The sequence below is a fragment of the Serinus canaria genome, chromosome 3 (genome assembly GCF_022539315.1).
Source record: "Serinus canaria isolate serCan28SL12 chromosome 3, serCan2020, whole genome shotgun sequence".
Classification (NCBI taxonomy): domain Eukaryota; kingdom Metazoa; phylum Chordata; class Aves; order Passeriformes; family Fringillidae; genus Serinus; species Serinus canaria.
The window spans coordinates 63,416,422-63,444,081 of NC_066316.1; the positions used below are offsets into that span (position 1 = coordinate 63,416,422).

Sequence of the window (27,660 nt, forward strand, 5' to 3'; positions counted from 1 at the left end):
TGAATAATAATAATGGTCCAGCAGCAGAGGGATTGTACCCAGCTGGAGTGAATGCTTGTGCATTTGCTTACTGTTAGGTACCATCTTTATTTTTCCCCTCCAGGTGGCCAGAAAGTATTTCCCAGCAGCATCAAGTACTCTGGGAGCCAAGTTACCTGGTAGCTGCCAAGTGCCAGGGCAGCCAAGAGGGCATAACTGTGTCCTGGGGGGCATTAGACACAGCATTGTCAGGAGGGGATTGTCCCACTCTGATCTGCGCTGTGGTGACCTCACCTCAAGTGCTGGGGGCATAACACAGAAAAGACATTAAGCTATTAGAGAGTGTCCAGAAGAGGGCAACAAGGATGGTGAATGTCTGAGTGGATATGCAGAGTGGTTGGGGTCACTTGTTCGTTCTGTTCAGCCTGGGGAAGAGGAGACTGAGGGGAGACCTCACTGTGGTCTTCAACATCCTCACAAGTGGAAGTGGAGTTGCAGGCACTGACCTTTTCACGCTTGGAATTAATGACAGGATTTGAGGAAATGGTAAGATGCTGAGTTAGGGGAGGTTTAGATTAGACATCAGAAAAATGCTATTCATTCAGAGGGTGGCTGGGTACTGGTGCAGGCTTCCCATTCAGAGGGTGGCTGGGTACTGGTCACAGCAACAAGCCTTTATGAGTTCAAGAAGCATTTGTACAACACTCTCAGGCACATGGTGTGACTTTTGAGGTGCCCTGCATAGGGCCAGGAGTTGAACTTGATGATCCTGATGGGTCCCTTCCAACTCAGCTTATTCTATGATTGTATAATAAAAAAGCAAAAGCCATGCACACAGACAAAGCAAAACAAGGAATTAATTCACTGCATCTGGGCAGTGGCAGGCAGGTGTTCAGCCATCTGCAGGAAAGTGGGACCCCATCACCTGTAATGGTTACTGTGGGAGACAAATGCAATCACAGAATCAATTAGATTTGAAAAGCCCTCAGATGCCATTGAGTCCAGCCTTTGACTGAACACCACCATGTCAACTGTCATCATGTCAACATCATTCAGAATGTTCCTCTCCTTCCTCTTTCTTCCCCCACTTTATATACTGAGCATATTGTGTGGTATAAAATATCCCTTTGGTCAGTTTGGGTCACCTGTCCCAGCTGTGTCTCCTCCCAATTTCCTATGCGCCCCCAGTCTCCCTGCTGGGGTGGCAGTAGAAAAGCAGAAAAGTCCAGATCTTTGTAATCTCTGCTCTGCTTACACAGATCTCTAGAACATCTCTAAATTATCACCTCTGTGTTCAGCACAAATCCAAAGCATAGCCCCATACCAGCCACTGCGAAGAAAATTAATTCTACCCCAGCCAAAATAAGCACAAAATCCCATCAGTAAATAGAATGTTTTGTATAAAGTAGAATGTCATCAGCTTTGGGACTGCTTCTCCAGCTTAATTGTCTTAGGAAAAGGCATATTTATGTAATCTTTTCTTATGAAGTCTGCCAAAAATACTTGTGGGAATGCAATTTGGCCTACGTGATCTCTGAAGTCCCTTTCAACTCAAACTATTCTGTCAGTGTATGAGCATTATAGAATACCACTAATTTTTCATTTCTTCTAGATAAGGATCTTGACAAGCTCTTAAAACTCTTGACAAGTCTGGAGAAGCCAACCGGGTGGGCAGAAATTTGTAGAAAACAGTTCTGCAAAGTCATGAAAACCAGACCAGATAGCATCAGTGGACCAAGTGAGTATGACTTGAGAAGTTTAACAAAGAAAGCAAACAAAAGACCACTAATAAGCAACTCTTCTTATTTTTTTTTATTGAGGAGCACATTATCTATACAAGTAGTCCATAATTTTGTGTCACTTATGAAAACTATTTCAATGGTATTTTCCCAAGAAAGCAAGTTTTATGCATTTTATGTTCTATTTTTCTCTTTACGACTGTTATCCCTCTATGTTGTCAGTGAAGTTTGACAGAGAAAGAGGGCTCAAATACAAGTCTTTGTTCCAGATCTCTAGAGGGTCCATTATTGAGATACTGAGAAAATGAAAAAGAAAGCCTGAAAGAAAACAGACATCTCTCAGAGATTAGTGAATGAGTTAACATGGATTGGGAAATTATAATAATGGGCAATTTCTGTAAAAGAAATATCAGAATTAAGCCATACTAAACAAAGAATTTGTTCATTCAGGTTTTTCTTAGTTTTCATATGCGTTTTTAATGAACAGTGTGATCATGCAGGAGCATTGCTATAGCTCAGTTAAAAAACCAAAGCAGCCAAAGCAAAACCGCAGATCATCCATATGACATAAATCATCAGAAGTAAGACATAGTAATTCCCTTGTGATATCTTATAAGCTTGTGTAGCCATAAAGAAGTGAGGTGTTCTCAGAAATTGCTGGCTTCCTTTCCCATAGGAGTTCTGATTTTGGTCAGTATGTAGTGTAACTTCTTGTTTACAGGTGCCCAGGGTTTCCCTTTATGTTATTTAGATAAGCAGTTAATATAGCTGGCTGTGCAGATCTCTTCAGATGTTCTGTATCTGCTTGGAGATATTTCAGAAGCAGCAAAGTATCTGCAGCTCTGTGGTTTGAGAAAACATCATGTTCACTGAATCCACTTCACAAGAGACAACTGTGGTGCTGTGTATCTTTTGCAGCATGCCAAGCTCTCCCAAATTCCAGAGGAGTGAGAGACTTCAGTCCAGATGCCCAGAAGTCAAAGCTTTCTCTATAGTTACAGATAGAGCAATCTCCATGGTTTACAGAACAAAGATGTACACTTGTGCTTTCTTTACTGGGCCAATTCTAAGGGGACTGACATTAACAGGAGTTAAACCACAAAATAATGAGCATTATTAACATTAGACTCAAGGACTGTATGGAGTAATGTGTATTGATTTGTTAAAAATATTCTGTGTTCTGGTGTCAGGATTACCAGGTGCTGAATCTATAGAACCTGCTTGAACTCCATCAAAAAATTCTTGAGAAAACTGTACAGTATCAATATCTCTAATTCACCCTTCCCATGATGATTACTCTCCCATCAATTTGGTCAATACATTTGTGCTAAATTCTCTGCTAATGCGTCGCTTTTGGGATGTCCTTAGACTGGTGTTTTCTCTGCTAAAACATCACCTCTCTCTTTTCTTTGGGTCACTTATCAGCAAGAGAACCATGGGGAGAGCCTTTGGCCAGGTTATGGCTTCTTTTGGACTACTCATTACAGTATTTGTGGCTTCCCTCTAGTGTCTTTAGTACATCTAGAAAAGAACTTTCTGTGTATTTGCATCTAAGCTTTGGCAGAAAAAGAAGCAGGCAAATCAACTCCTCTAGATATCTGTAGAAAGTAATTACTGTGTAAGAATTTAGGCTTAACGTAGTGCATGTTCAAATAGGTCACATGACTGAGAGGTGACTTGTGGTTTTGGTTATTTTTTTTTCCTCTTGAACCAGGATCTCATATTGACTATTTTAGCCATGCCTTTTTCAATTATCTCCTCCTTTTGTCCTTCATATATGGCAGAATGTTGTTTTCCATTCCAGCAACTTCTTTTTTCATCTGTTCCCAGTAAACATTGTATCAGCATCTCATTTCTGGGAATATTCAACATCCTTATTTTACTCCACTTTTATAAGACTTGAAACCCAAAGCAAAATAAATTAAGGGTGTTGCAGAGATATCAATTATATGCTAACATTTTTCCTTTCATAATGAGATACTCTGCCCCCAAATCCTGTTCTTTTTAAGTTTTATATCCGTATATGATGTGGATAGGGAAAGTAAACTCAGCTAAAATTACTTGCTCCATAGAGTCTTTCAGATTTTCCATCACCTATCTCCCTGAGGATCTGGATTTAGATCTCAAATATTCTTTAGGGCCTATTAATTTACCTCCAAATAGTTTTTTCTTAATAAAACCCAACCAACCAAGAAAAGAAAATATAGCAGCTCTTGAACTTGCATGTGAGAACTTACTGTAAAACATAGGAATTTTCTCCAGCTTTTGTAAATGAAATGTTTGATGGAAGCAGAGTGGTTACAGTAAAAACGGTGTTCTGGAATCCTTTAATATTTTGTGAGCTCTGCATCATCTGAGATAGCTCTATCAAAACATGTTGACAAAAAATACAGTGTGCCTTTGAGGCAGTGTCATTGTTTGTGATGTATGTGTGCTGCAGCTTTTAGCAATTGCAACAAAAAGTTGAAACTAACTGCAGGACTTTCCCCATAGGATAAAGAACCCATGACTGTTGTGTGCTGTAGTAGTGTTTTTAGTTCAGGATAACAAAATGCTGATGTTGTACTTTCAAAATAGGTTTTTAAAATAATACAAATTAGATGTTTGCATCTTTATTTTTATGTCCTTGATTTTTCAATGAAGCCGTGTTAGAATTTGAGTGAAACAGTGGGTCTTTATGTTATGCAGAAAAAATAATTGCAGATCAGAAATTCTTTCTTCTGATCCCCAAATCAGTTTTGAGCCGCTGTAAGCAGTGGCACATGGGTGCATGTGCAGGTGTGTAAAGATTTGGTTTGGTTTGAAGGGTTGTTTTTCCCATTAAAAAAGAAAATACTTGTATATTGATATAACATATGCAATGTTCGTCTCTAATGGAAGCACTGTCAGAATTATTATCTTGTTCTCTTCTTTTCAGAGAAAATGTAGGTTGTGCATTTGTCATTTTAATGTACAATAATTGAAAGTCCTCCTTGTTCTTGCCATCAATAATGGAATTGCTAATCCTGTTTTTCATATACTTAATAAACTGAAGTATGGTTGATGGAGTTAAAAATTTCTGACACTACTCTTGCAAAAAAGTAATCTGTCCAAGATTTTCACTCTTGAATTTCTAGCCTCTAACAGAAGTCAAAGAGCCACAGAATCCCTTCCACTCAGCAGAGTTGGAGATTGTCAAGGATCATTGAATACAACCCCTGGCCCTGCACAAGACCATCCCCAAGAGTCACACCTTGTGCCTGAGAGCAGAACTGCTGTTAGAAAAAATCCTTTGTATTTTCTTTTAAACTCCTTTGAAACATCTGGATCATAGAACATGATCCAGTTGCAGTAGTTAGAGGATTTTTAAAAGTCTGATGATTTTTGCTTTTTGATCTTTTTGACTTAAAACTTTCAGAGTAGGAATTAGGTTAGTGCTCATGGTTGTTACCTATTAAAAGAGTTTTAACCACATACTTTTTTTAAAGCAGTATTCTTATGCAGTTTTGAAGCTGTTTCAGTTGCCTTCCTTCTGTACACTACTTCTTCAAGGAAAAAGAAAACCCTGGAGGAAAGTAGGTGTTTTATAAGCATACTGCAGTAATTTAAGAAATTACTTTAAATTTAAAAACATTTCTGTATTTCTGTTTATTTTGTATATAATTACACACACCGAAATTAAAATTCTGTTTATTTTGTGTGTAAAAATTAAATTTCCATCAGATTATTTCTAGACTCTTAAAAACTTCAATACTAACACAGCCAAACTAGCATAATTTAAGAAAAACAACATTTTCACTGTGTTGGTAGGTCACATAAACTTTACCTAAAAATTTTGAGTTTTACAGAATACTGACTGTACTGTACAATCAACCTGCCTAAATGTCTTTTGTCTAGTTTTCCAGTTAAATGAAGAATCTCTGAACCAGTTTCTAAAGTGGTGTCCAAATGGCAGCTAAATAATGTAGTATTAAAACAAAAAAAATTAAATAGCTACTTGTCATTTTACATGAACATTCCTTTGGAAAAGGCAGTGTCCTGTGAAAACCATTTATTTGTGTATTAACCAGATGTATTTTGAGACATATTCTTGTGTGTCTTCATCTCTCAAACTTGATGAAAATATTTTCAAAGATCCGATAGGCACTTAGATAAATACTTTCAAATGGTGGAAATCAATTTAGTGCTTGAATTTCAAAATATTGCTTAGCAGTTGAACTCTCACTTCTATTAACTCAAGCACTGAATTGAAGTATTCACCTGCTAGGTCAAGCATGTGGCTGCCTTATGACAAAAAGAGAAGAAATGTCCAATGTCCCAGCTCGGGTTTAAATTTTCTGAATTATGGGATATTTTAGTCTTAACATAGTTCCCATTTATTAATATAGTATGGCATATTTCAGTAATTACTGTACTTATAGTCACACAGTAAATATATAGCTAGTTACAAACCTAAAGTCTGATTTCTGCTTTTTGCTGTCTGCAGTTTCAGGAATAGACACGTTTGCTCATTTTACACAAATATTTGTTATATTGTTTGTGGGCCAAATTCTACTAAGCATATTAGTGAGGATTAGTGAGTTTGTATATTCTTTAAAAAAGAATAAATTGTTACTCTTCTGTAAAGTAAATTGCTTTTTTTAGCCCCATGTGTTTTATTAACCATGATTAAAAGTAGCTATGTTATATTTAATTAGCAGTTTCATTTCACTGTAAGAGTGCATAAGAATATAAATTACACATGTAGGTTTTTTGTTTTAATTTAGTAGTCCCTTGCAATGCAAAATTAATTTTGTTACTGTTGGAGTTGGAACTCTAACTGTAAATTCATGTTTAGCAGTTGTAGTCAAACTTTAATATTACCAAAACACAACCTTTTAAAAACTTTTCTTGGACTCATTCAGTGTAATTTCTATAAATGTTTTAGGCAATTAATCAAGACAGAAGAAGATTGTGATTTAATGTCAGCATATTAGCTTAAAATAATTGGAAGAAGAATTAAATATCTTTATTATATCTTTTTTTCATTGTTTTTCTGGCATAACAAGCATCAGAGTGTGGGTGGAAATTCTGTCTTTCTCCTCCTCCTCATTCCTAAAAGAGCACGCACTACTCTTTAAGTGCTTGTGGCAGTTTTCCTGTCATCATGGCTAGCTCAGGACGTTTCTAGCTTTCTCTGTTGCCACCTCCAGCATGTGTCATTGCTCTGCCTCCCTTGTGCTGCTGCAGCTGCTCCTACCACTGTCTGCTTAAACAGTGTACTGGTGCTGGTACCAGTGGTACTGGGTCTTCTTTATGGTCCCTTCCAACCCCTGCCATTCTATGATTCTTTGAACTATTCAGCTTAAAAGCAGAAAACCCACCTGGGCAATGGGTGCCTGGAGTTATGTGCAAGAATGGGGGAACAGGAGCTGAAGCTTCATTGCTATTAAGTGGAAGTGCTGCCAGGGAAATGGTAACATGGTCTTCAAACAGGAAATCCCACAGGCGGCAGCAGTTGTTTCTCTCTACACTCCCTTGCTTTGCATTCTTGTGAGGCGTATCAGCATGCATATCTGAATGCTTTATATCCTGTTCATGGAGCCAACAGCAGGTGTTTTAGGATAGCATTTACTTATAAAAGAAGTTCATAGTTGCTATCCTAAATTGCTTGAATGGCTTATCTCATGCGGGCCTCCTCTGTGCAGTTTGTGTAAAGGCTTCCTCGTAAGATTTGTTTAAACTTGTATGGTGTCATGTGTTCAGTTGCCATAGCCTCAGACTTGGGGAATTGAGGAATCAGGGACAGTTTGGATAATGATTTGTCACTGAGAGGTCTTGCTAACTTCCTGGCTAACATCCTATCAAGGTGGGAGATATGATTTCCTCCCTAGGGAACAGGTGTCAGCATTGGACTTAGCTTTCCAGTGTCTGCAGACTCAAAGTTCCATAGCAAGAACTGAAGAAGAACATTATGGTCATCATTAAATACAGAATTTCCCAAATTAAATACTCCTATTGCATAAATTGAGGTGAATAATTTTTATCTTGTGATGGCATAGGTAGTTTTATATTGAGGCTTGTTAGAAACAGCCCTTAAACTTCATGTGCTTTGGTTAGCAAAATTTTGGGATGGTGTCAGCTTTTTGTTCTTTGTGGGTTGTTTGGTTTATTTGGGGTATTTGGTTGGTTAGTTTTGTGGTTTGTTCATTTTGCTGTTTTCCTTTTCTGTCTCCATACACAGACAAATGTGGTAAGATATTATAGTTTAATTATAGCTAATTTTCATTTCATATTGAAACCATGTAACAAATTCTGAAGTAATCCTTGGAGGATATGGAGATAATATGAGATTCTCTTTCTGTTTACACTGAATATATTCTCAGTAAAGCTATTAAAATTTAATTTACGTTAGGAATGGTGTAAGGAATGTAAAAGTGCAATGCATATTTTGAGTTGTTCTCCCATAAAACTATGAAAAAATATGCTGGAATTTAAATAGCTTTACTTTCCCACATATTGTCATTTAGTTAGGTGATGTAGTTCCATATTTTGTTTGTTGCCTCTAATTTTTTAATGGGTTTTTACTTCTTGCAGTTTTGGCACAATTAATTGAAAAGTTCGTGTCACATCTTTCTGAAAGCAAAACAGATTGTTATTTCAGCACAGGAAGCTATAAAGGTCAGTCTTCTAATAATTTATTGCCATGCAGCTTCTTCATATTTAAATTGCCTTTCTTCTAAATGTATCTGTATCATTTTGGGGTTGTTTAAAATGTTCTTTAACAGCTCAGAAATTCATTACTTCACTGGTGGGAAATGCTTCACTTTTTAGAAGAAAATTATGTGCTTGAGTGAACAGAACAGAATTATTAGTGATGGGCTTTCACATTTCGTTGTGTGTGTAATGGAAAGATGATGCAGAGCAGGTGAGGATGCGATTCAGAGTATTTGTTGACACCTATTATAGATGATTTGCAAAGCTGATGGCATAAATATTTAAGATGGTGTAGGCAATCTGGCTCACCTTTTGAAAGCCCCACAAAGGTATACACTTTATATTGTATTAAGGGATATGTATTAAGGAACTGTTATTGTTGCCTGAGTAATCTGAGTGTTAGTTTTGTACAGATGTTGTGCTTACAGCCAAGAATAAAAGATGAATGATAAAGCTGATTTATTCTGAGTGTAAAGTAATGTGTTTTAATACTTTGAATCACTGGTAAAATTAGAAGATTTAGAACCAATGTTAATATCTGCTGGAAGATGCACTATCATTCTTCACTGTTTGTCCACGGCTTTTCTCTCCGGTTGTAGTTCAGCCATTTAGATTAGATAATTAGATTATTCTGTTACTAACTGTGGAGAATCAAGCCTGCTTTGGGGAGTGTCTGTTGTTTATACTGATATTTTACTCTCCTATCCATAGTATGCAGATATAGTTTCCTTGGAGACTTGGGGCCTGCCTTTGAAGCTTCAAAGCATAAAACCCCTCTAGAAATTTTAGAAACTGTCTTTCTTTATATTCAGTGGCCTTTACCATCCAAATGCTTGCTAACAGGATACCCTTAATTTCATTTGAGAATCTGTCTCCTTGCTTTATGAAGTGAGTTGTTGATGGGACAGTTATTTCTATCACAGTTTATTTTTTCTTAAAAGATGCCGCCGGCCGGGGGCTATGTACAAATCATGAACGGGACGGGACTGCTGTGGGACGTGCCTTGAGCTGTTTTATTTTTCAGCATCAGTCTCATTACATGGCTATGACAATGGGAAGATGCGAGCAGCTCACATCCCAAGCAGCAGACGAAGAACTTAATGTTCTTCTTTTTTAGTGAACTGAGAGGGGGAATTGTGGGAATCCACAAAATTAGAGGGTTTTGGGAAAGCTGCAAAAGGCAGGCCTCAGAGACAGCAGAACTGTGATTAGAGCTAAGCAATAGCCATAAGATAGGTCAGCAAAAAAATTACTTAAAAAGTAGAAAAGCAAGGACGTGTAGAACAATGGTCCATGTATTAACGCTTGTCTATGATAACTTCCTAAGCTGCAGAAAATTTTATCTAGCAAGATATTAGGAAGTTTGAAGCTTAATAATAGAGCTCTGTGCATTGTGTTTTAAGGCTTACAAGCAGGCATTGTATTCTAAATAAGCAAGCATTGTTTTAACCAAAGGTACGTGTGCTTATAGTGGTTGGATGGAACCACTGTCAATATGCTTTTGCTTTGTGTGATTGGTCAAAAAAGTTATAAAGTAAATTGTAACATTAAGTTCTTTGTCTGCTGCCTGGGATGTGAGCTGCTGGCATCTTCCCATTGTCATAGCCATGTAATGAGACTGATGCTGAAAAATAAAACAGCTCAAGGCACGTTCCACAGCAGTCCCGTCCCGTTCGTGATTTGTACATAGCCCCCGGCCGGTGGCAAAAAGATACTGATATCTTTGTCAAGGACAAGATCTTTGTCTTGTCCTGTACTACTTTTCAACTTCTCATGAGGCATAATGAGCAATAAAGTAATTCCATGGACTCAAAAGGCTTGCTAATTACATATTTCTGGGACTTTCTAATTCAAATAATAATTTTGGTTGTTCCTTTAAAAGCTAAACACGCAAAAACTAACTAGAAGTAGAAGAAACATCTGACTTGCATCCTCAGAATGGATGCCTTGCCCAGCAAAGACAACAATCCTGCTCTTCTTTAATTATGATAGCTAAGTGCTGTCATCTAATGTGAAAGATCCCTGAAGAGAAGCAGTAGGCCTTACTCCATTCCCTTAGTCATCAAGAACCTTACTTTTAATCCACTCCTCTCAATCTTCTGGTCAAAGTTATGGGATTTAAAATACATTCAGGAAGGTTGAAACTAGGTCTTCTATTTAACTCATTTCGCTATGAACCACTTATTAGACAGAGGTGGCATCAACGCTGCATTATTTATCTAAAATTTAATGTCAACTTTAAAGAAAATGAAGTTTGAAAATCCTGTGACAATTGCATATATTCAATGAATTATCTAGAATGAAAAATCCAAAAGAATAGATACAGAAACAAAGGTAACATAGTGAAAACCTCAGTTCTTGGTTTTCTTGAGCCTTAAAGATTTTCTTTTAATGATAAACCATCTCTGTCTAATATTTAGTTTTGTATTTTCTGTATGAGGGGGTCTTTGGGTCTTATACAGGCACTACTAGACATTAATTCTGGATAAGTTTGCCTGCTCATTTATCAAATAAAGGCTCCAACATTTAACAGGTTGTCTAAGAAACAGTTTTCATGTGCAAATGCTTTTGATATTCCATGTGCTTTAATGAAGAAAAGCTTGGAAATGGGAGAATAAGAAGTCTTCTCAAGGTTAGTCAGTAATCTGGTGGCAAGAGGTAGGCAGAGGACTGGTGGTGCCCTATTGAGTTCTTTCCCTGTCAGCAACAGCGTTATGACAGACTTCTTTCGTGAAGAGTTCTCCAGCACAGGAAAGAGTGTTGCTCAGGCAAACACCATGTATCATCAAAGGTTTCTTTTAACTTTTATAGCAAAACAGTTATTAAAACTTCATAGCACCTTTTCCAGACAGGTGTAGCAATAAGGGTTAACCAGGGAAGTTAGTTTGGGCCAATAAATTTATGCTGATTGATTGACATGAAACAAAAGTCTGGCTCTAAAACTGAATCTGTGATCATATTCTAATTCTACTCTGAAACAGTAAAAGGGCATCATTTTAGGAATTGGTCATATAGCTAAAATTACATTCAGTTTGAGTTCTTTGTTACATCATAAAAAAGCCAGTATGGCCTTCCTATGAAGGGAGGGTAATGCACATTGAGAACCCAGGATGCATTATGCTTCCTTTATTTGTACCAAAGGGACAACAAAACACACTCAAATCTTTATCAGACCTTATTTTTTTAAAATTAGATTCCTCACTGATTGAATAATGATTGACCAGATTTCTGCACATTTCCCAAGGTTTTCTGGTAGTCTTTAAGGAGCGCTGCAGTTGCTTCAAGGAGAATTACTGAATGCCTTGTTATTTCATAGTATGTTTCCATATAATCCTGTAAGAGCCATCTAACCTAAATCCTAAAACTAGTTACAGTAGAGATGTTTTTCTGTATGATGTAAAGCTAATAAGTTGTTAGAAGATAGCATCTTTCTAGCTCCACATCTAAGTTAGCCAACATGAACTTGGCAATGGTATGTATCCACCTGTCGTGGTTTGAAAGGAAATAAAGTTTTTTGTGATAGTGTGGACAATCCAATCAGTGTTCAGATTTAATATTGACACCTGGTTTGTCCACTGAGGGCAAGATACGCCTCTGAGAACACAGAGGTTAAAAGCTGTGATCTCCCAAAGGAACTTCCTCTTGGAGTCCCGCTGGAGAGTGAGCAGACCCCCCCCTGCCCAGATCTGGCTGGGCAGGGGGGGGAGGGGAGCCATGTGGCCGGAGAGAGAGGTAGGCCAAGCCTGGGCCCAAGGGTGGAAGAGAACATTGCAAGGGCTTCGAGCAGCCATCCTCCATTCCCCCCCCCCCCCCCCCGCAGAGGGAGAGAGAGAGACAGAGCCGGTGCCTGTGATAGTGGCCCGGCGTGAAAGAGAAAGAGGGGTGCCCAGCAAGGCAGCCAGGCGTGGGAGTTGACGAAGTAAACCAGCAGAGAGCCTGAGACTTTTAACCCCTCCAAGGAAGATGAGAACCTTGCAAACGCTGAGTCTTCCTGAAGTTGATGAGATTGAGAAGATGTTGAAATTGAAAAGATGTTGAGGAAAATTCTAAGTGGGAAGAGATGATGAAGTGGCTTTGGGCTAGACTTTTCTTGTGTAGCCACAGCAGAACCACGGGTGTTTCTGTGCCACAGAGACTGCGTTCTAGGGGGAGGGGATGACTCAGAGCCAAGAGAGTGCAGTGATGTAGAGGAGTGAACAGAGACGACAGGTGAGGAGGGTGTAGTGGTGCCCTCCACTTCGAAGAAGAGAAGAAAAAGAAGACGATCTCTGTTCAAGAGACCCCTCAACCCCAGGGGGTGAAATTTGGGGGGGACAAGTGTCCCAGAAAGAGAAGGACTGTGCTCCCTTTAGAACTGGTCAAAGTATCCTTAAAATGAAAAACCCCAGAAGCAGCTCTGATCCATGTGCAGTGGTGAGAGCACTGGACATGGAAGGCGTGTGGCGCAAGAAAGACTTCTCTCTCCTCAAGAGACTGAGAATCGACTGTCTGAAGGGTGACAATGGAATTAGAAATTTAGTGAGGGGGAAGAGGAAGAATTTTGGAAAGTTTTCATCTTATGTTCTATTGTGTTTTGTGTGTCTTCCTTTGTAGTTGTAAGTTAATAAATGTTTTTTTTTTCCTTTTAACCTTAAATTGGAGCCTGCTTTGCTCTGTCTCTGATCATATCTCACAGTAGGTGCCAGAGAAGTAGGTGTTCTCGTGGGGGCACTAGTATTGTGCCAAGCTTAAACCATGACACCACCATTCTTTTAAATAAATTTGGGTCTGAGGAACTGAAAGCCACTTTCTAATAGTTGTTTCATTTCAATGAAGAAAAGTCACATTTTTCACAAAAGTGGATTCAGTACAGCACATAGATATTCAGTGTTTATCATGTTTCCTGAAATTAGAATTTGATTATCTTAAAAAAAATGACAGCCTTGTAAACCTGTAGCTAGTTGTAATTAGAATAACACAGTCATCCATCTGCCGTGGAGCCCCTCAGGATTTCAGTCTCTTATAAAATTTGCAAATATGGAAAAATTAAATTAGATTGGGTCGTTACCATTTTCAAGATAAGAGAGAAGGGAAAAAATCTGATAAAAAACTATGCAGTTGCAATATTCAATTATAAACAGTAACACAAATCTTACATGAAGTTTACTTTCTGCTAGCAGCAACAATACTGCTGTGATGTTTATTCAGATGGCTGAATCGTGCATATGTTGATGGTCTCTGTTCCCTTTCCTAGAATGAATAATTTCTAGTTTGCTTTTATTTTTTATTTCTCCTTTATAAACCCTAAAACATTGAAAACCAAATCATTGGTGTCTAGCTGTAATAGGTAATAAAATGGCAAGAAACTGAAATTTGCTGTAGTAATAAATACCATGCATTATATATTACGTAGATGAAGTTCCTAAAATAGCCTCTTGGTCTTTCTGTTAGCAAATTCCAGTTCAGTGTAACAGAAACGCTTTGTGAAAATGTCATTGTTTTCTCAAGGTTTAAAAAACCCATTTATCAGAGCAATGTGAAGTCATCTAATGTATTGGTGTCTGTGCTTCTTAATTGATCTCCATGATGTGTTGCAGACCCTTGGGACTGCTGCAATGTGTTGTGATCAGCAGGTTTTTTTTTGGGAGCTCTGCTTTTGCAGATGACTTTGCAGTCGAATCCTCTGTTTCCACTGGACTTTATCTTTGAAACAGCTCTGCCGTTTACTGCCAAAGGGACAGAACCTCTGGGATTTCAGGTCTTGGCCATAAAACTCAAATGTCGTGGTGTGTTCCTTCTCCTAGATAAGCCTAAGTTCTCTGACTGAACAAAATCTCTAGCAGCTTTCTGTCATTTAATGAGCTCTTAATCTTTGAAGGGTCAGGTAACAAACTGAGAAGTTTTAAAACACCAGGGGTAATGTATCAATATAGAGCTGTTCAGAAGGAACAGCAAATGAGAAACACAGGATTACAACATGAAATTGTGCTGAAAGGGAAGGAGAAGGAAGGGAATTTTTCCATTATTTCTACATCATTTGATAAATTCATTTCTTCAAACTGTCCACCATTTTGAAGATACTGTTATCAGAAAGCATTTTACCCATTGCCAATTTACGTAACTGGATGGAAAATGTGGTTCATTCTTAATGAAGCTATTGCCAGAAACAGCTTGAATGTTTGAGATGATCATTACATAAGTCAAAGTTCTAGATATTAATATTTTAGTCCTGTATTGTTATGACAAGAATACTGATGACATAACAGATACTTTAGATAGTCAAAGTAGAATTGTGCATAAGATTACCTCTGAGAAGCCATCAACATTCTCCAGCAGTCACTCTTAGATCTTGTTTACATTGTCTCCATTCCCAGTTCAAATCCAACAAAAGTAATACTTTTCTTTGAAAAAAAATTATTTTATAGACATTTCTAACAATGAGTGTGAGGTTAGACTGTCAGAAGTGTTCTAGATAAGTAGTCGCATGGAAGGAGGTGACATCGTGGAGAAACGGTAGCAAAATGGCAGAACAGATTATGGAGAAAAAATCATAAATTTTGCTGTATCACAAGTCCAAATAATGTTTAAAGTAGAGAATTTTCACAAGAACATCAGAATGCAAAAGGATAATTACTGGCATAGCATAAAGATTAATATTGACTGCCTGGGTATCTGCCAATGGACAGGGCCAGTGTTTAGGTACCTGTTGAAGAGTAAGTGAAAACCCGCTGGTTTGTTAACAAAAATAATAAATCATAGGAAAAAATTACGAGTTCCATAATTCCAGTGTATATGGACAAAGCCATGGACTAGAAATCTGATAGCAAATATGCCTATATACTTCTAAGTATTTTAAAGCATTTGTGAGAATCATGTAGGTGGCTCTGGCTATCATGGTATTTTCAGCTGTTTGCTGAACCTTTACTTAAATATTTTCTTTGAATCAAAAGTCTTTTTCATCCATAGCAAGAAACCTAACCTTTCTTACTGTCACTGAAGTTAAAATTTAGCATCCATTAATATATTCCAAAGATTATTTATATAGACATGAAACCATTTGTCCTGGGCACCAGGAAGGGAAAGAGCTAAACCAATAATGTGTGTGACAGCTTTATAATATTTAAGACAAAAGGGAAGCCAGTGGTGTCTTTGGCGTAACAGCACTTTAAGCAGGTAAATAAATTAAATATTATCCAAATACCATACAAGTTACATGACATATGCTGTAAAGCTGTTTCAGCTTGGCATCCTGTCATTTCAGTATGAATGTGATGCATCCCATTTTCTGAATTGAACACAGAAAAGCTTTGTCATGGTAAGGGGGAAAATGAATAAGAAGGTAATCTTTAATATAAATTGTAAACTTAATTGAAGTGTAGGCTGATCAGAAAGAATGCCCCAGGACTATGCATGGCAGTTAACTTATGCTGGAGTGCTTATAGCTATATACTGAGTTTAATAATTTTTAAAAAATCATTCCTCATGGGAGTCTCTTTTTGTGCTCCTGAATGCTACAAAACATTTTGAAAAGTGCTGCCCATTGAGGTGCTTTCTAAGAATTTTCTTAAATTGTAAATCAGATCCTAGAGAATTTTGATATCCTTCAAGTCACCAGTTTAATTTTGGCTTCTGTTTTAAAGTGGTTTTCATTTTTAAAGAAAAAAAGTGTGAAATATCTGTTCAACATATTTTTTTTTTTGCTTTAAGATAAATAAAAAGGAAGCTGCCAAAATAGGTTGTTCATTCAATTTAATAATAGCCAGAGTGCTGTATCATATTATTAATTCACAGTTCAGAGAGATGCTCTGGCCTTTGATTATGAATGGCATTCTTATTTAAAGAACTGATTTTTCTCCATGCCTTTTTGTTATGAAACCTTTTATGTTTCAAGACAGTTATATCAGGTGTATTGAAAAATATTTGTCAAAAAAAATTTGTATAAAATTAACTCAGTGCATTAGATCAGATATTTGGGCATCATCACAATAGTACAACAAGCAAGATTTTTGTCCATGGATTGAAATATTCAGTATTCAAATATACCATTTGTTTTTCATAGCATTTTTCTAAGTTTAGTGGAGTGTTTAAGGTTTCTGGGTCCAGTTTTTAATCAGTAGAAAGTAGTCCTTTGGGTATTCTAAATGACTTTACAGTGTTCTTAGGCCTAGTCTTCCCAGTTTGTTAAGTAATAAACAAAAGGGAAAATAAAACCTTTTGATCCAGGACAAAGAAGCACAATTTTTGGATTAGCAGGACACAAAAATGTGATTATGTCGAATACAGTGGTGTCTGAAAGCAAGAGGTTTTGCCTTGATAAGGTACTGTGTGTTAGAGAATTATTATTCAGGCCAGACTTCAAGTTAATTTTATCTTCCTTCACAATACAGAGTAAAATACCAGAAGGAAGTGTGGTGGGGAAAAAAAAGCCCTTTCCAGCCACTAAGAAATTGTTGCAACAAAGAAGAAAAGTCCATGAAAATCAGTGAAGTCAGTTGTGATCTTTTAATGTTAATGGACAATGAGCATTCAGTACTTGCTATGAAGTATTACAGAGTGGACACTGGGCTCACACAGTGGGCTGTGATACAGCTTTTCCTTGTTACACCCTTGCTGGACTGGGATACCTGCATTGCCACCCACAAGAGGATCCACCTCAAAGTGGAAGCAGGACTGCATTGGAGCTTAGAGGTCATTGCTCTCCTTGCCCTCTGCTGCCATTAAACATGGTGGTGTTAGCACTGAATTAGTGATTAGCCACAGCCAACTAATTTAAATTCCCCCTATTTCCTAGGATGTATGTATGCCTCTTGCCTTCCCACTTGCATGCACAAACTCGAAAATACATTGACTTAGTATGGCAATTGCAGCTGAGTAAACAGGTAACTAGGAACAGGAGCTGTAAAAAATGATGAATTTTTCAGTTGTCTCTGTGGGGTTTTAACTGAAATATCCTGTGAACTTACATGTATTCTTCCAAAGATTGCACTGCTGGTATGCTATGCAAAAGATATTTGAACTTCTGTTCTTTGGATTGCAGAAAACCTCTCTGATGTGTGTTTATTGTTTTGGTCCCATCAGATTATTGAATAAGATAATTTTATTCAAAGAGCAGTTGATATTTGTTATGTATAAATATATTGTCAAAGGTACAAGGTTAACTTCTCACAACTCTAACACTTAAATTATTGTTCTCTGTGAAAGTTATAAAACAAAGTGAGGTTTTATTCTTGCCATACTTCCTCTGCTTAATTTTATTGCTTTATTGTTAAGTGTATTTTGCTGTATTATTTCTTCATAAAAATTTTGTCGTACCTCGTGTGATAGGAGCAGATGGAATCTTATTTTTTTGGTTTTTGGTGGGTTTTTTTGGGTTTGTTTGTTTGTTTGATTTCCCTTTGAGTCTGTTCCTCCCTGAACTTGCAACTATTTAATCTTTAATACCTCAGTCCCTGTTTATGTGGCAGGAACATGGTCTTTACCTACATGAATAGCCAGGGAATCCTTCACTTTGTTTTCTCTGACTGAGGATATAGAAAAAAATACATAGGAAGTTACTGTGTGATTTGCTTAATTAGATTTTTACATTTATCATTTACATGAAAATACTTTAACTGCTGCTGCCATATCTATTATATACATTTTAAACAAATGTTGTCAGTTAATAAGGGTTCTAACTTGTTTCATTTCTTTCTGGTTTTAAACAGCACTTTCAAAGAAGTATGTTCAAGGTTTATTCCCTCAGCTTTGTAACTCATAATATTATTAGACTGCAATATTTATCTTTGGTATAGTTTTCTTAGATGATAACATGTACCTGATAGGGAAAATACCCATTTAAAATTTAATTTAGAATTTAAAATTTTCAGGAAATGCTACAGCAGTGGTTGCTTTAAATCCTTATTTATTCATTTTTTCTAGCTTGGATTTTTAATTTAAACAACTGCAAAAAATGGGGTATATTTTACTGTATGAAAAAAATGCACATAAATATAGGATTTAATTAATTTATTAAATCTATCAGTTTTAAAGTGTTCTGTGATTCATATCAGAATAGAATTTTTGTTAATAAAGTTGGAATTACAGCTAGGAAATTTTAAGGCCTCTGGAATGGAAGGAAGTGGATCAGAATAGGCTGCCTTGTCTGATTTCGAGGCCAGAAAGGATAAAGTTGTACTAAGATATGGGGCTGAAAAAGATGTTGCTTGCTGTAAATGTAATGATAACCATACCAACCATGAAGATTTCCTTATAAAAAGGGTGATTTTAATTTAAAAAAGTCTTGTGCAGAATTGAGAATTTTTATGAATCCTTTCCAAACACTGCTAAAATAATTTTGAACAGGAGACAGTTCTCCAGAATTGGTATTCATACACAGAAAGAGCTTTACATTAGCATTCAGTTCAAATAATATTTCTTATAATAGTTTATTTATTTTATTTTGTTTTAGCCATGGATGCAGATGTGAAGAAAGAAAACCTTTCATCTCTGCAGCAGCTTGGTGTTGAAATGACAGTCAGGTACATGGTATTAAAGTATTTCCCTAGAGTATTTCTAGGATTTGTTTGATTTTCATGGAATGACTTTAATAATACTTAATCCATCAACTCATTGCTATATAGCATTTAAATCTAAGATAACTTTAAGAAAATGAATTCTAACTGGAATTGAAAAAGGTATTAGTATATAATTAAATTATCTTTACAGTTTATGTATGCTATTATCCTTTATTTTTGTAAAGACTAATTGTAACGTGCTAGTAAGATTTACCATAAAATTGCATTATCCTGAATTATGTGTCTTTTTTTCCCCTCGCATTATTTCTCTAAATGGCTCTGTTTAGATAAGCTTAGTTATATGCCATTTAAACATTTTATTTGGCTGGTAATTGGTAGAGCTGTGATGAAGGAAAAGCTTAGATGTCTGTGCTTCCATGGATTGCTATCTTTAGCATTAATGTTTGAATTCTGATTATAATAATTACACGCACATTAATTACATAGAATTCTAAATATTGTACGTGAAGAAACTGAGTTGTGTGTGTTGCAGTACTTGCTCCTCCCCACCACTGTCTCTAAAACTGAACTAAAGGGAATTTGGGGGAGGATTTGTAACAATGAGCAGCTGATGTTTGCTGTGAATCCATTCTAGGTAGAGCTCAGGTTTTATTTATAGATCTAGGTGTATATCTACAGCATAGTTTTAGTTGTGAAAAACTTTATGACAGCTTAACTTTTACAGGTTTATTAAATATGAGTTCTTCCTTTTTAGACATCAAAAAAATTTTAAAGTGTTTTTTTTTTTTTTAACTTCTTGAAATAGGTATGGAAAATACTTAAACTTGCTAAAAGAAGATGCTGAAAATGGGCTGTGTTTTGTGTTAATGAATTGTGAGGAGTTTCTGAAACAACAGCAAAGAACTGTGGTATCTTCACTTTGTATCCTTTCCTGATGGTATAAGTTATTTTGTCTAAAAATTTCAGTGGAATTTGAAGTCCCGGTTTGTACTTTTAAGAGAGGTATAGCTGTGTTATATTTATAGAAAGAAGAAAAAAAATTAAAGTGCACTTTTACTTTGAAACTTTATTAAGTTAAATGCCTTCCCAATGTACTTAAGAAAATGTCCACCCTTTTGTTCCAATACTTTGCTAGAAGTGCAAATCACATTCACTTTTGTCATCAACAGTTTTGGTGTGGGATCACATCTTTGAACATGATAAAGAGCCTGCAGCAATGCACCTTTGAACATGAGTGAGTATTTGTGGTACTCCCACAATACCAACACTGTTAATGATATTGCCCATGTAGTGATAAGTGTGATAAGTAGATGTAGTCAGATCAACAGGAGTGGTTAGACTCTTGGTTCTTTTGGATCTACTGTGGAACTTCCTGTAAAAAAATTATTAAAACAGATAATAGCTTTTCAACCGGTTTTGGTACATTATCCTCTGTTAAATTTGCATACCACTATGAAATTATACTTCAGGTGTATTAGTCAGAATGTGCTGAATCTCATTTTTAAGGCTTTTCTTTTACTTTTTCCCCCCCCAATAATTTTAAGTCCTGTTTTATTCCTCCACTCTTCTTTCTTGCACTTTATAAACCCACTCATTTTGGTGGAGATTTTTTTGCATTTACATGCTTTTTTGTTTACTTTTACTGATTTAGCTTGACTACATATGGACTAAAAAAAATTAGTATATGGGGAAAACAGCTTAAATTGTTTCTCTTAATTCAGTTTTATGGAGAGCTGTGCCTTGATGCTGCCTTCTGTGCAGCTCTTCTCTGTTAGACCATGCCTAGGAACCCAGCTCCTGGCTCTATGTGTGTGTATCTCGGAAGGAGGAGGGATGTGGTTGCTGCAGGAGAGTGAGGAGGAGATCTCTGCCCAAGTTCCTTAACCTTCCTGTTCAGGCTGCTTGCAGGAGCACTATGCTGGTTATGACTGGTTTGCATCTTCCATCTTCCTCATAATGTCAGGGGACAGGGAGAGGACACTGACATTTCTTCAGCAATTTTCACGTCTTCTTGTTTCAGCATTTCTCTGGCTACCAAGATTGCATTTATCCGTAAGAATGTATAACCTTTTTCATTCAGAAAGGCTCCTTTGAAAGTTTACAAATGAGAGTTTATTAATCTCCTTAGTTTTTTTTTTTCTTGGCAATTTTTTCTAATGCATTATATTATCCTTAAGCCCCGCTAGCTAAATACATGACCCTGAAAAATGTAGATCTGATATTTACTCAAATTTTTGTTTAAAGGGAGAGAAGTAGCAGGTAGACTGAAGACAATGTTAATGAATTTTAAAGCTGGCAGTAAAACAAACTTTGGTAGTGGCACTAAATTTTGTGCCACTAACAAAGTCTGAAGTCTGTGATATTGCTGAATTACCTTTTTTTTTTTATTATTATCAGATTCAAGTAAGAGAGCAAGTTTGTTGATCTGATTTTTGCTTTTTTAGGAACAGTTTTGAAATTTACTTAATACATTCAAGTATATGTAGTAAATTTTAAAAATTATTACTGCATAAATACTGTATGATTGACGATTTTAAATTGTCAGTATCTAGATTGAAGTTGTAATATAGGAAGCATCACTTCTATCTTTCATTATGGGAGTTCCCATCTATTTAAAATAAAACCCTTTGTACATTGTCATGTTGTGTTTTGAATATAAACTAAAACTAATATAAACTCTAAACTGTAGTAGAGAGTTCCAGAGAACTCTGAGATACAAAAAAACACAGTTTAGATTCTTGTTTCTTCTGCATGGAGGCTTCTGTAGTAATACCAAGTGATCTGTCTTGTCACGAGGAGGGGTGATGATGGTCCATTCAGCACTGTCTGGCCTGAGGTTGTTCCAACATAATGAAATTTGTGCTGAAATTTGCTCCACTTTGCGAGTGCTGAAAAACCACTGGTGCCAAGGATTCATTAACTGGAACTGGGCATTGATATCCAGAGCCTTCCATAGTGATAAAACCTCTGCTTCTTTTGTTGCACATAACAGAATTTCACTCACAGCCTCCACACATACTGCAAAGATATGTGCACACAAAAAACAACTTGAAATATCATGCAGAAGTTCCACTCCACCACAAAATGGAGGAAAAATATTCAGCAGAAATCAATCCTTTTTTTTTTTCTTCTGTTCTCCTGCTTTAAATATAGCAACAGTTTCGCCATCCCTGTTTTGACAATTAAAGCCTGTATACAATAAGGAACTAGACTACTAATACACAGTAACAATCAGGATATATTTATTAACATTTTTCTTTAGTTACCTACATGTTTTTCTTGATGGAAGTACAACCTATTTTTTTATCCTGTTTCCTGTCTCTAAAATAATCAGAATTATTTATCTTCCATATAAAAGATATTCCGTATATTTTTATATATTGTTCTCAGCAAGGCATAAAAACCAACACATTTCTGTAGTCTGTAATCTTGCTCCTCAATTTCATTATTGATGATGATGATGATGATGTTTTTGTTGTTTTTAACCAGATGCACCTGCCTGTTACAACAGTGGAATATGGCATCCATCCAGTCTATTTTTGCAGTGCTCACCATGTTGAAATGTTGCTGAAAGCTGAATTGCCCCTTGTCTGTTCAGCCTTCCACATGTCTGGTTTCACTCCATCCCAGGTAACTGATCAAAGTGTATTAAATTATCATCAACCTATTGATTTGCATCTACAAAATCAAGAACACTGAGGAACTACTGGCTGTTTTTTTCTAAATGGCACTTGTGTGGTGGTTATAAAACTGAGGGTAAGAGATAAGAACACATTGTGACTTATCTGAGCATCTTAAAATAGAAAGTGACTGGCTCATAGAATAATACCAGTGTTTGGGAGCTGATGACCTTTTATTACATGTTCATGCAGAAAAATTGATAAAAATAATATATACTAAATCCTCAGATTTAGCATTTAAAAAAATACCTTATTCCCTGGAATAATTATCTAAATTTTCCATCGGAGAGAAATGGGTAATTTGCAGTAGTTATATTCTAGGAAGAAATTCCTGTGATGTTAGAGAAAAAATAATTTTATATGAGCCACTATAGCTATTGCAACCAGGTAACACTCTATTCTTTCATAATAAAGAGGCATTAAAACAGAAGAATAATTATCTATAACATCAGCTTTCACTTTGCTTCCTTAAAACAACTGTTTGGTAGTTTGGAAAGCTATGGATGAAGCATTGTTTGTAAAGATTGCTATCATGATGAGGGGTAAAGAGCTCCATGCAGTGAGTTAGATTGTCCATGCAAAGGACATCTCACCAGAGTGAGAAAGTGTATTGCTGTGTCAAGGCAAGAAAAATATTTTTCACCTTATGCCTTCAAAATTCCTTTCTGTTGCAAGATTTGCAGCTGAAAAGACTCTTTAATGGGGGCAGATGCCAGTGTGGTACAAACATTGCTTAAAGCAGTCAGCTTGGGGTTTGGTTTTTGAGGAGAGAAGAGTAGCAGATGAAGGAATTTATCTTAGCGTAGGAATAAGGTGCTTATAATAAGGTTCCTGTTTTAGGAAGAAGAAAATACATGGGGACAGTCACTCCTTCAGCTATTCTCGTGCACGTTACACTATTTTCTTGTTTTAATTGTAAAACTCAGTAGTAGACTAGATACTGTTTTAACCTGCCAATTAGGATTTTTTTTTTATTTAATGAGTTACTGAGAGGCCACTCATGGGTGCCACTGTATCTTCTCTGTAACTTTGCAGTTCTACTGCAGCATTAAAACCAAACTGTGAACTGTGGAAACAGTTCTGATGTATTTAGGTGATTGTGTGCCTCAATAAATACCTCCAAACAGATTTACTGCCAGGCTATGGTTGTCATCTAATTGGAATTGTGGTAATTCTGCTGAATATTTTTAAACACTTTAAGGAATGATTAGCAGAAGGTTTGTGGTCTAGAACCAAATGAAATGTGCATTATACCTCTTAATACACTGTAATTTAGATCAGGGCAAAGGAGTCACTGTGTTCATTAAATGAAAATGTGTCTTAGGGAAGGGCCTAACATTCATTTATAATGAAGAGAACTACTTTAATTGAAAACAAAACCCATGCTGAACCTGTCTTCATCACTGTCATTATCCTTTAGGCCACATTTAAAACAAAATCTTGGAAAAAATCATTTTGCTTTCATTTGAGTCTCAACCTCAGCAGGTGCTGGAATACACTCATACAAGTGAGATGCCTGGATAGAGGCTGTAATTTTTAGTCTAATTCACTAGGAATTTATTCAGAGGCTGTGCATTAAAAATGGTGAATCTTGGCTTTTGTACTTTATCCCTTTTATTTTTATAGGGGTAATGCTATAGGGAAAAGGTTCTATAATATAGAAAAGAGATAAAGCTGATTAATTATGACTGGATGTATAGAATGATTTATTTATATATCATTTCATTCTCATCTAGATATTTCTGCAATGGATAACTCAGTGTTTCTGGAATTACATGGACTGGAGTGAGATCTGTCACTACATTGCCATATGCATTTTCCTTGGTCCTGATTATCAAATATATATATGTATTTCTCTGTTCAGACACCTACAGCAAGACATCCTGAAGCACACAGAAGCCCGAGATCTTCAGGTTTTTCTGAAAGTAAGAGTTTCTTAATTTTTCAACTGCTGACTAAAGGTCTGAATACTGAGGATATATACATTACTTAATCTGAAATTCTTACTGAATTTCACTTAGTCATTTTAAACAAGTGAAATAATACTTTAATTTTATTTGTTCTCTGGCAGCATATTGTGTATAGTATTTTCCAGAAAATAGCTTTCCTGCATATTTTACTGAGCAATTTCTTTCATGAGCCAAAAAAAAATACGCACATGAAGTTAGGAGAGCATTTGATTCCGTTCTCTGTATGTAGGCTCAATCTCACTGAACGAGGTGCTCTCCAGAAAAGTGGGTTTACACTCTTGCTGAAGCTTGTAGAGATGTGGCACAAAGCTGATCAAGCTGGTTGTTTGAAGAAATGCCAATTACCCTGTAACCAGCCTTGCAATTTCATATTTTTTCCCAATTATAAATTATATTTGGGGCTTTTTGCAGGGTAGTGCATAGCTGTAGCTGCAGTGATAAATTGATACAGTATCCTACTCTTCTTCACAGGGACATTTTTGTCTTTCTTGCTAGTTTTTTTTCACCTGTCAAGATTTTTTTCAGAACTAGATATCTGCATCTTAGTCTGTCCCAAGAATAATAGTTTGGTGACTAGTTTGCATCCAACTTACTTATGCTTAAATATGGAAAAGTATCTCAGCCCAATCAGCTTCCTTGAAAATGTTTGCTACACAGTCTAAAGAATGTATTGTTTTGTTTTCCCTGGTTTTGGACAAAGTGTCTTAAAAGCTGTATCTTGATGGCATTGTTGGATAGAATACGTAAAATATAGAAGAAAGAATTCTTACATTGCCACATGCAGTATAAACAGACTAAAGGTTTGGCATGGTACAGTTAAATTAATGAGAAAAGAATGTAAATTAATGCAGTAATGGAACACATGCAATTTATTGAGTGACCAGTGCAGAAAAAAATGGAGCATACTTAACTTGTACACCTGCTATTGATAAGTCTTAATTAATTGAAACCAAAAAAAAATTGAACTGCAGAATGGTTTGGGTTGGAAAGAACCTTAAACATTATCTAGTTCCAATCCATCCTCCACTGCACCATTGAGCCTGGCCTTGAACACTTCCAGCGTGTTCCACAACTTCTTTTCAGTGCCCCACCATCCTCACAGTAAAGCTCTTCCTCACACCAAATCTAAACCTACCCTCTTTGAGTTTGAAGCCATTCCTCCTTGTCCTGTCACTACATGCCATTTAGTTCCAGGTATGTGTGTGTGTATATATGTATATAATTTTATATTCCATTGTAGTCAGCTTTCTCACAGTGCATGAGGAGCAACTTGGAAGGTAAAATATTACTTTTGCTTTACTTCTGCATGGAGAAGAAATATAGAGACTATTTTGAATTCCTGTTCAAATGCCAAAGTGCAGTTTTCCAAGCCTGAGTAGATGTTCTCAGGAGAATTCTACTTAGCAGAGATTCACAGATAATACACCAGAGATACATCTTACATCCACAGAGACTGGCTCCAGAGAGTTTTTTGCAGCACATGCTGCCAACAGTGGTAATACTGATTAGTAGATTATGAGTACACAACAGGAACAAATTAACCCTTTTTACACTTAATCATTCTTCAGGATCCTGAGATCTGTGGGGCATCCTCCTTATCCCTCCAATATAGTAGCCATGAGAAGGAACATTGTTTGCTGAGGGCACTTTCTTTTACTCTGTGTTTTGGAATTAGTAAGAATTATTCACTTCTAGTGGCGCAGAACAGTTTATTCTGGTTTTATTTAAGCACTTCATGATGATCTTCTTTTATCATTGATTTAAAAAAAAACCACATCTCCTGTTTTTCTTTAGAATCTAGGTGGATGTAAAAGCCACACTTATAAACTTATGCCATGTGCTGGTGTAGAAATCTTCTTTCAAAAGAATATTTTAGTACCTGGCTTTCCCCTCTTAAAGCTTACTTTCTTTTCCTTAAAGATCTTCAATGAAATGTTCTCCAGAAATTAGATAAACAACATCCCAGTAAAATGAAATTCTCTGATACCAAGTGTGTAATTAGAAAAAAAAAAAGCTGTCTGGAAGCAGATATTGCTAGATCTGTATTTCTAAATAAAACATAATAAAATCTATTTTAAACAGCCAGGCTCTGGCAGTCAGAAAAAAATGAGCTATCTTTAGAAGCTTAGAATTCATTAAATTGGAGTTGTACATTTTTTTTCCTAGCTAATAAATGCTTTCTCTGTGTATCTGTGCAGGAGGAAGCACTGCATGGATTTCGAGTGAGTGATTATTTAGACTACATGGAAAGCTTGGAGGAGCTCTACAGGCCAATGCTGCTGAAAGATATGAGGACTATAAGAACACAGAACACATAGATGAAGCAAAAAAGCATCATCTTTTTTTATTTTACAGTTTTGATTACATCCTTTAAAATGATGATAATTGATTGTTTGATACCTCAGTCTCACCTAAAATCAGCCAGGCTGTTGAAATGTACATACTGTAAAATAAATAAGAAGTGTTTTCAGAATATAAGTTTTCAATAAGACATAGCCTACTTTTGATAACCAGATTTTCCCAGACAGGTTGTATGCACAAACTCATTTTCAATTAGCAGAAGTCAGCTTCAGAAGCCACCTGTAGGATGCTGAAGTTTCTTCCTTATAAAGCCTTGAACCTGTTTCAACTCATTCTCTCTTTGTCATCTCCCTGTAGCACTGTCCTAAAGCCTTCGTATTTTGCTTGGGTCTGACAAAGGGATTTTGTCTTTAATACTTAGAAACAACTGCTACTGTGTATTCATGTGCAGGAAAAGTCAACAAATGGAAACCAAATTCTCTGTTCCAACTTTGTGGATAATGTTGAGAAAATGGGATGTTTGAATACTTGCAATGAAAAAAGACTTGATATTTCTGTTTTTTAAAAAAACAAAATAAATAGTTTTATGTAATAAAGCATTATTAACCTTGGTTGTGAATGAAATTAGAATCTTTAAAATTATTATTTGGCTAAAGAAGAAGGGGAAATACTATGTTTTGTCAACACATGCAATAACACTTTCTTTACAGAATGTCCATCTCAAAATATTTTGACTATAAAAATTAATGACACAGTGTTTTGGAAGTCCAATGGAAATCACAAATGTTGAATTTAGATTTATCCAATATTGTTACCAGAGATA

The 27,660-nt window shown here is 36.2% G+C and overlaps 1 protein-coding gene across 4 annotated transcripts in view; it reads left to right on the forward strand.

Annotated features, from left to right (window-relative positions):
* Positions 1–27,448, forward strand: part of TBC1D32 (TBC1 domain family member 32) — a 75,985-nt gene extending 48,537 nt beyond the window's left edge. For 3 of the 4 annotated variants that reach the window (XM_018917124.3, XM_018917129.3, XM_030236201.2), the window contains 8 exons: positions 1,592–1,717; positions 8,274–8,357; positions 18,820–18,889; positions 19,692–19,807; positions 20,784–20,938; positions 22,376–22,516; positions 24,303–24,491; positions 26,735–27,448. In XM_018917124.3, the coding sequence (XP_018772669.3) occupies positions 1,592–1,717; positions 8,274–8,357; positions 18,820–18,889; positions 19,692–19,807; positions 20,784–20,938; positions 22,376–22,516; positions 24,303–24,491; positions 26,735–26,854 (1,001 nt within the window). In that variant the 3' untranslated portion in view covers positions 26,855–27,448. The remainder of the gene's footprint in view (positions 1–1,591; positions 1,718–8,273; positions 8,358–18,819; positions 18,890–19,691; positions 19,808–20,783; positions 20,939–22,375; positions 22,517–24,302; positions 24,492–26,734) is intronic. The other variant, XM_050972775.1, reaches the window with a different exon arrangement.
* Positions 27,449–27,660: the final 212 nt, after the last annotated feature.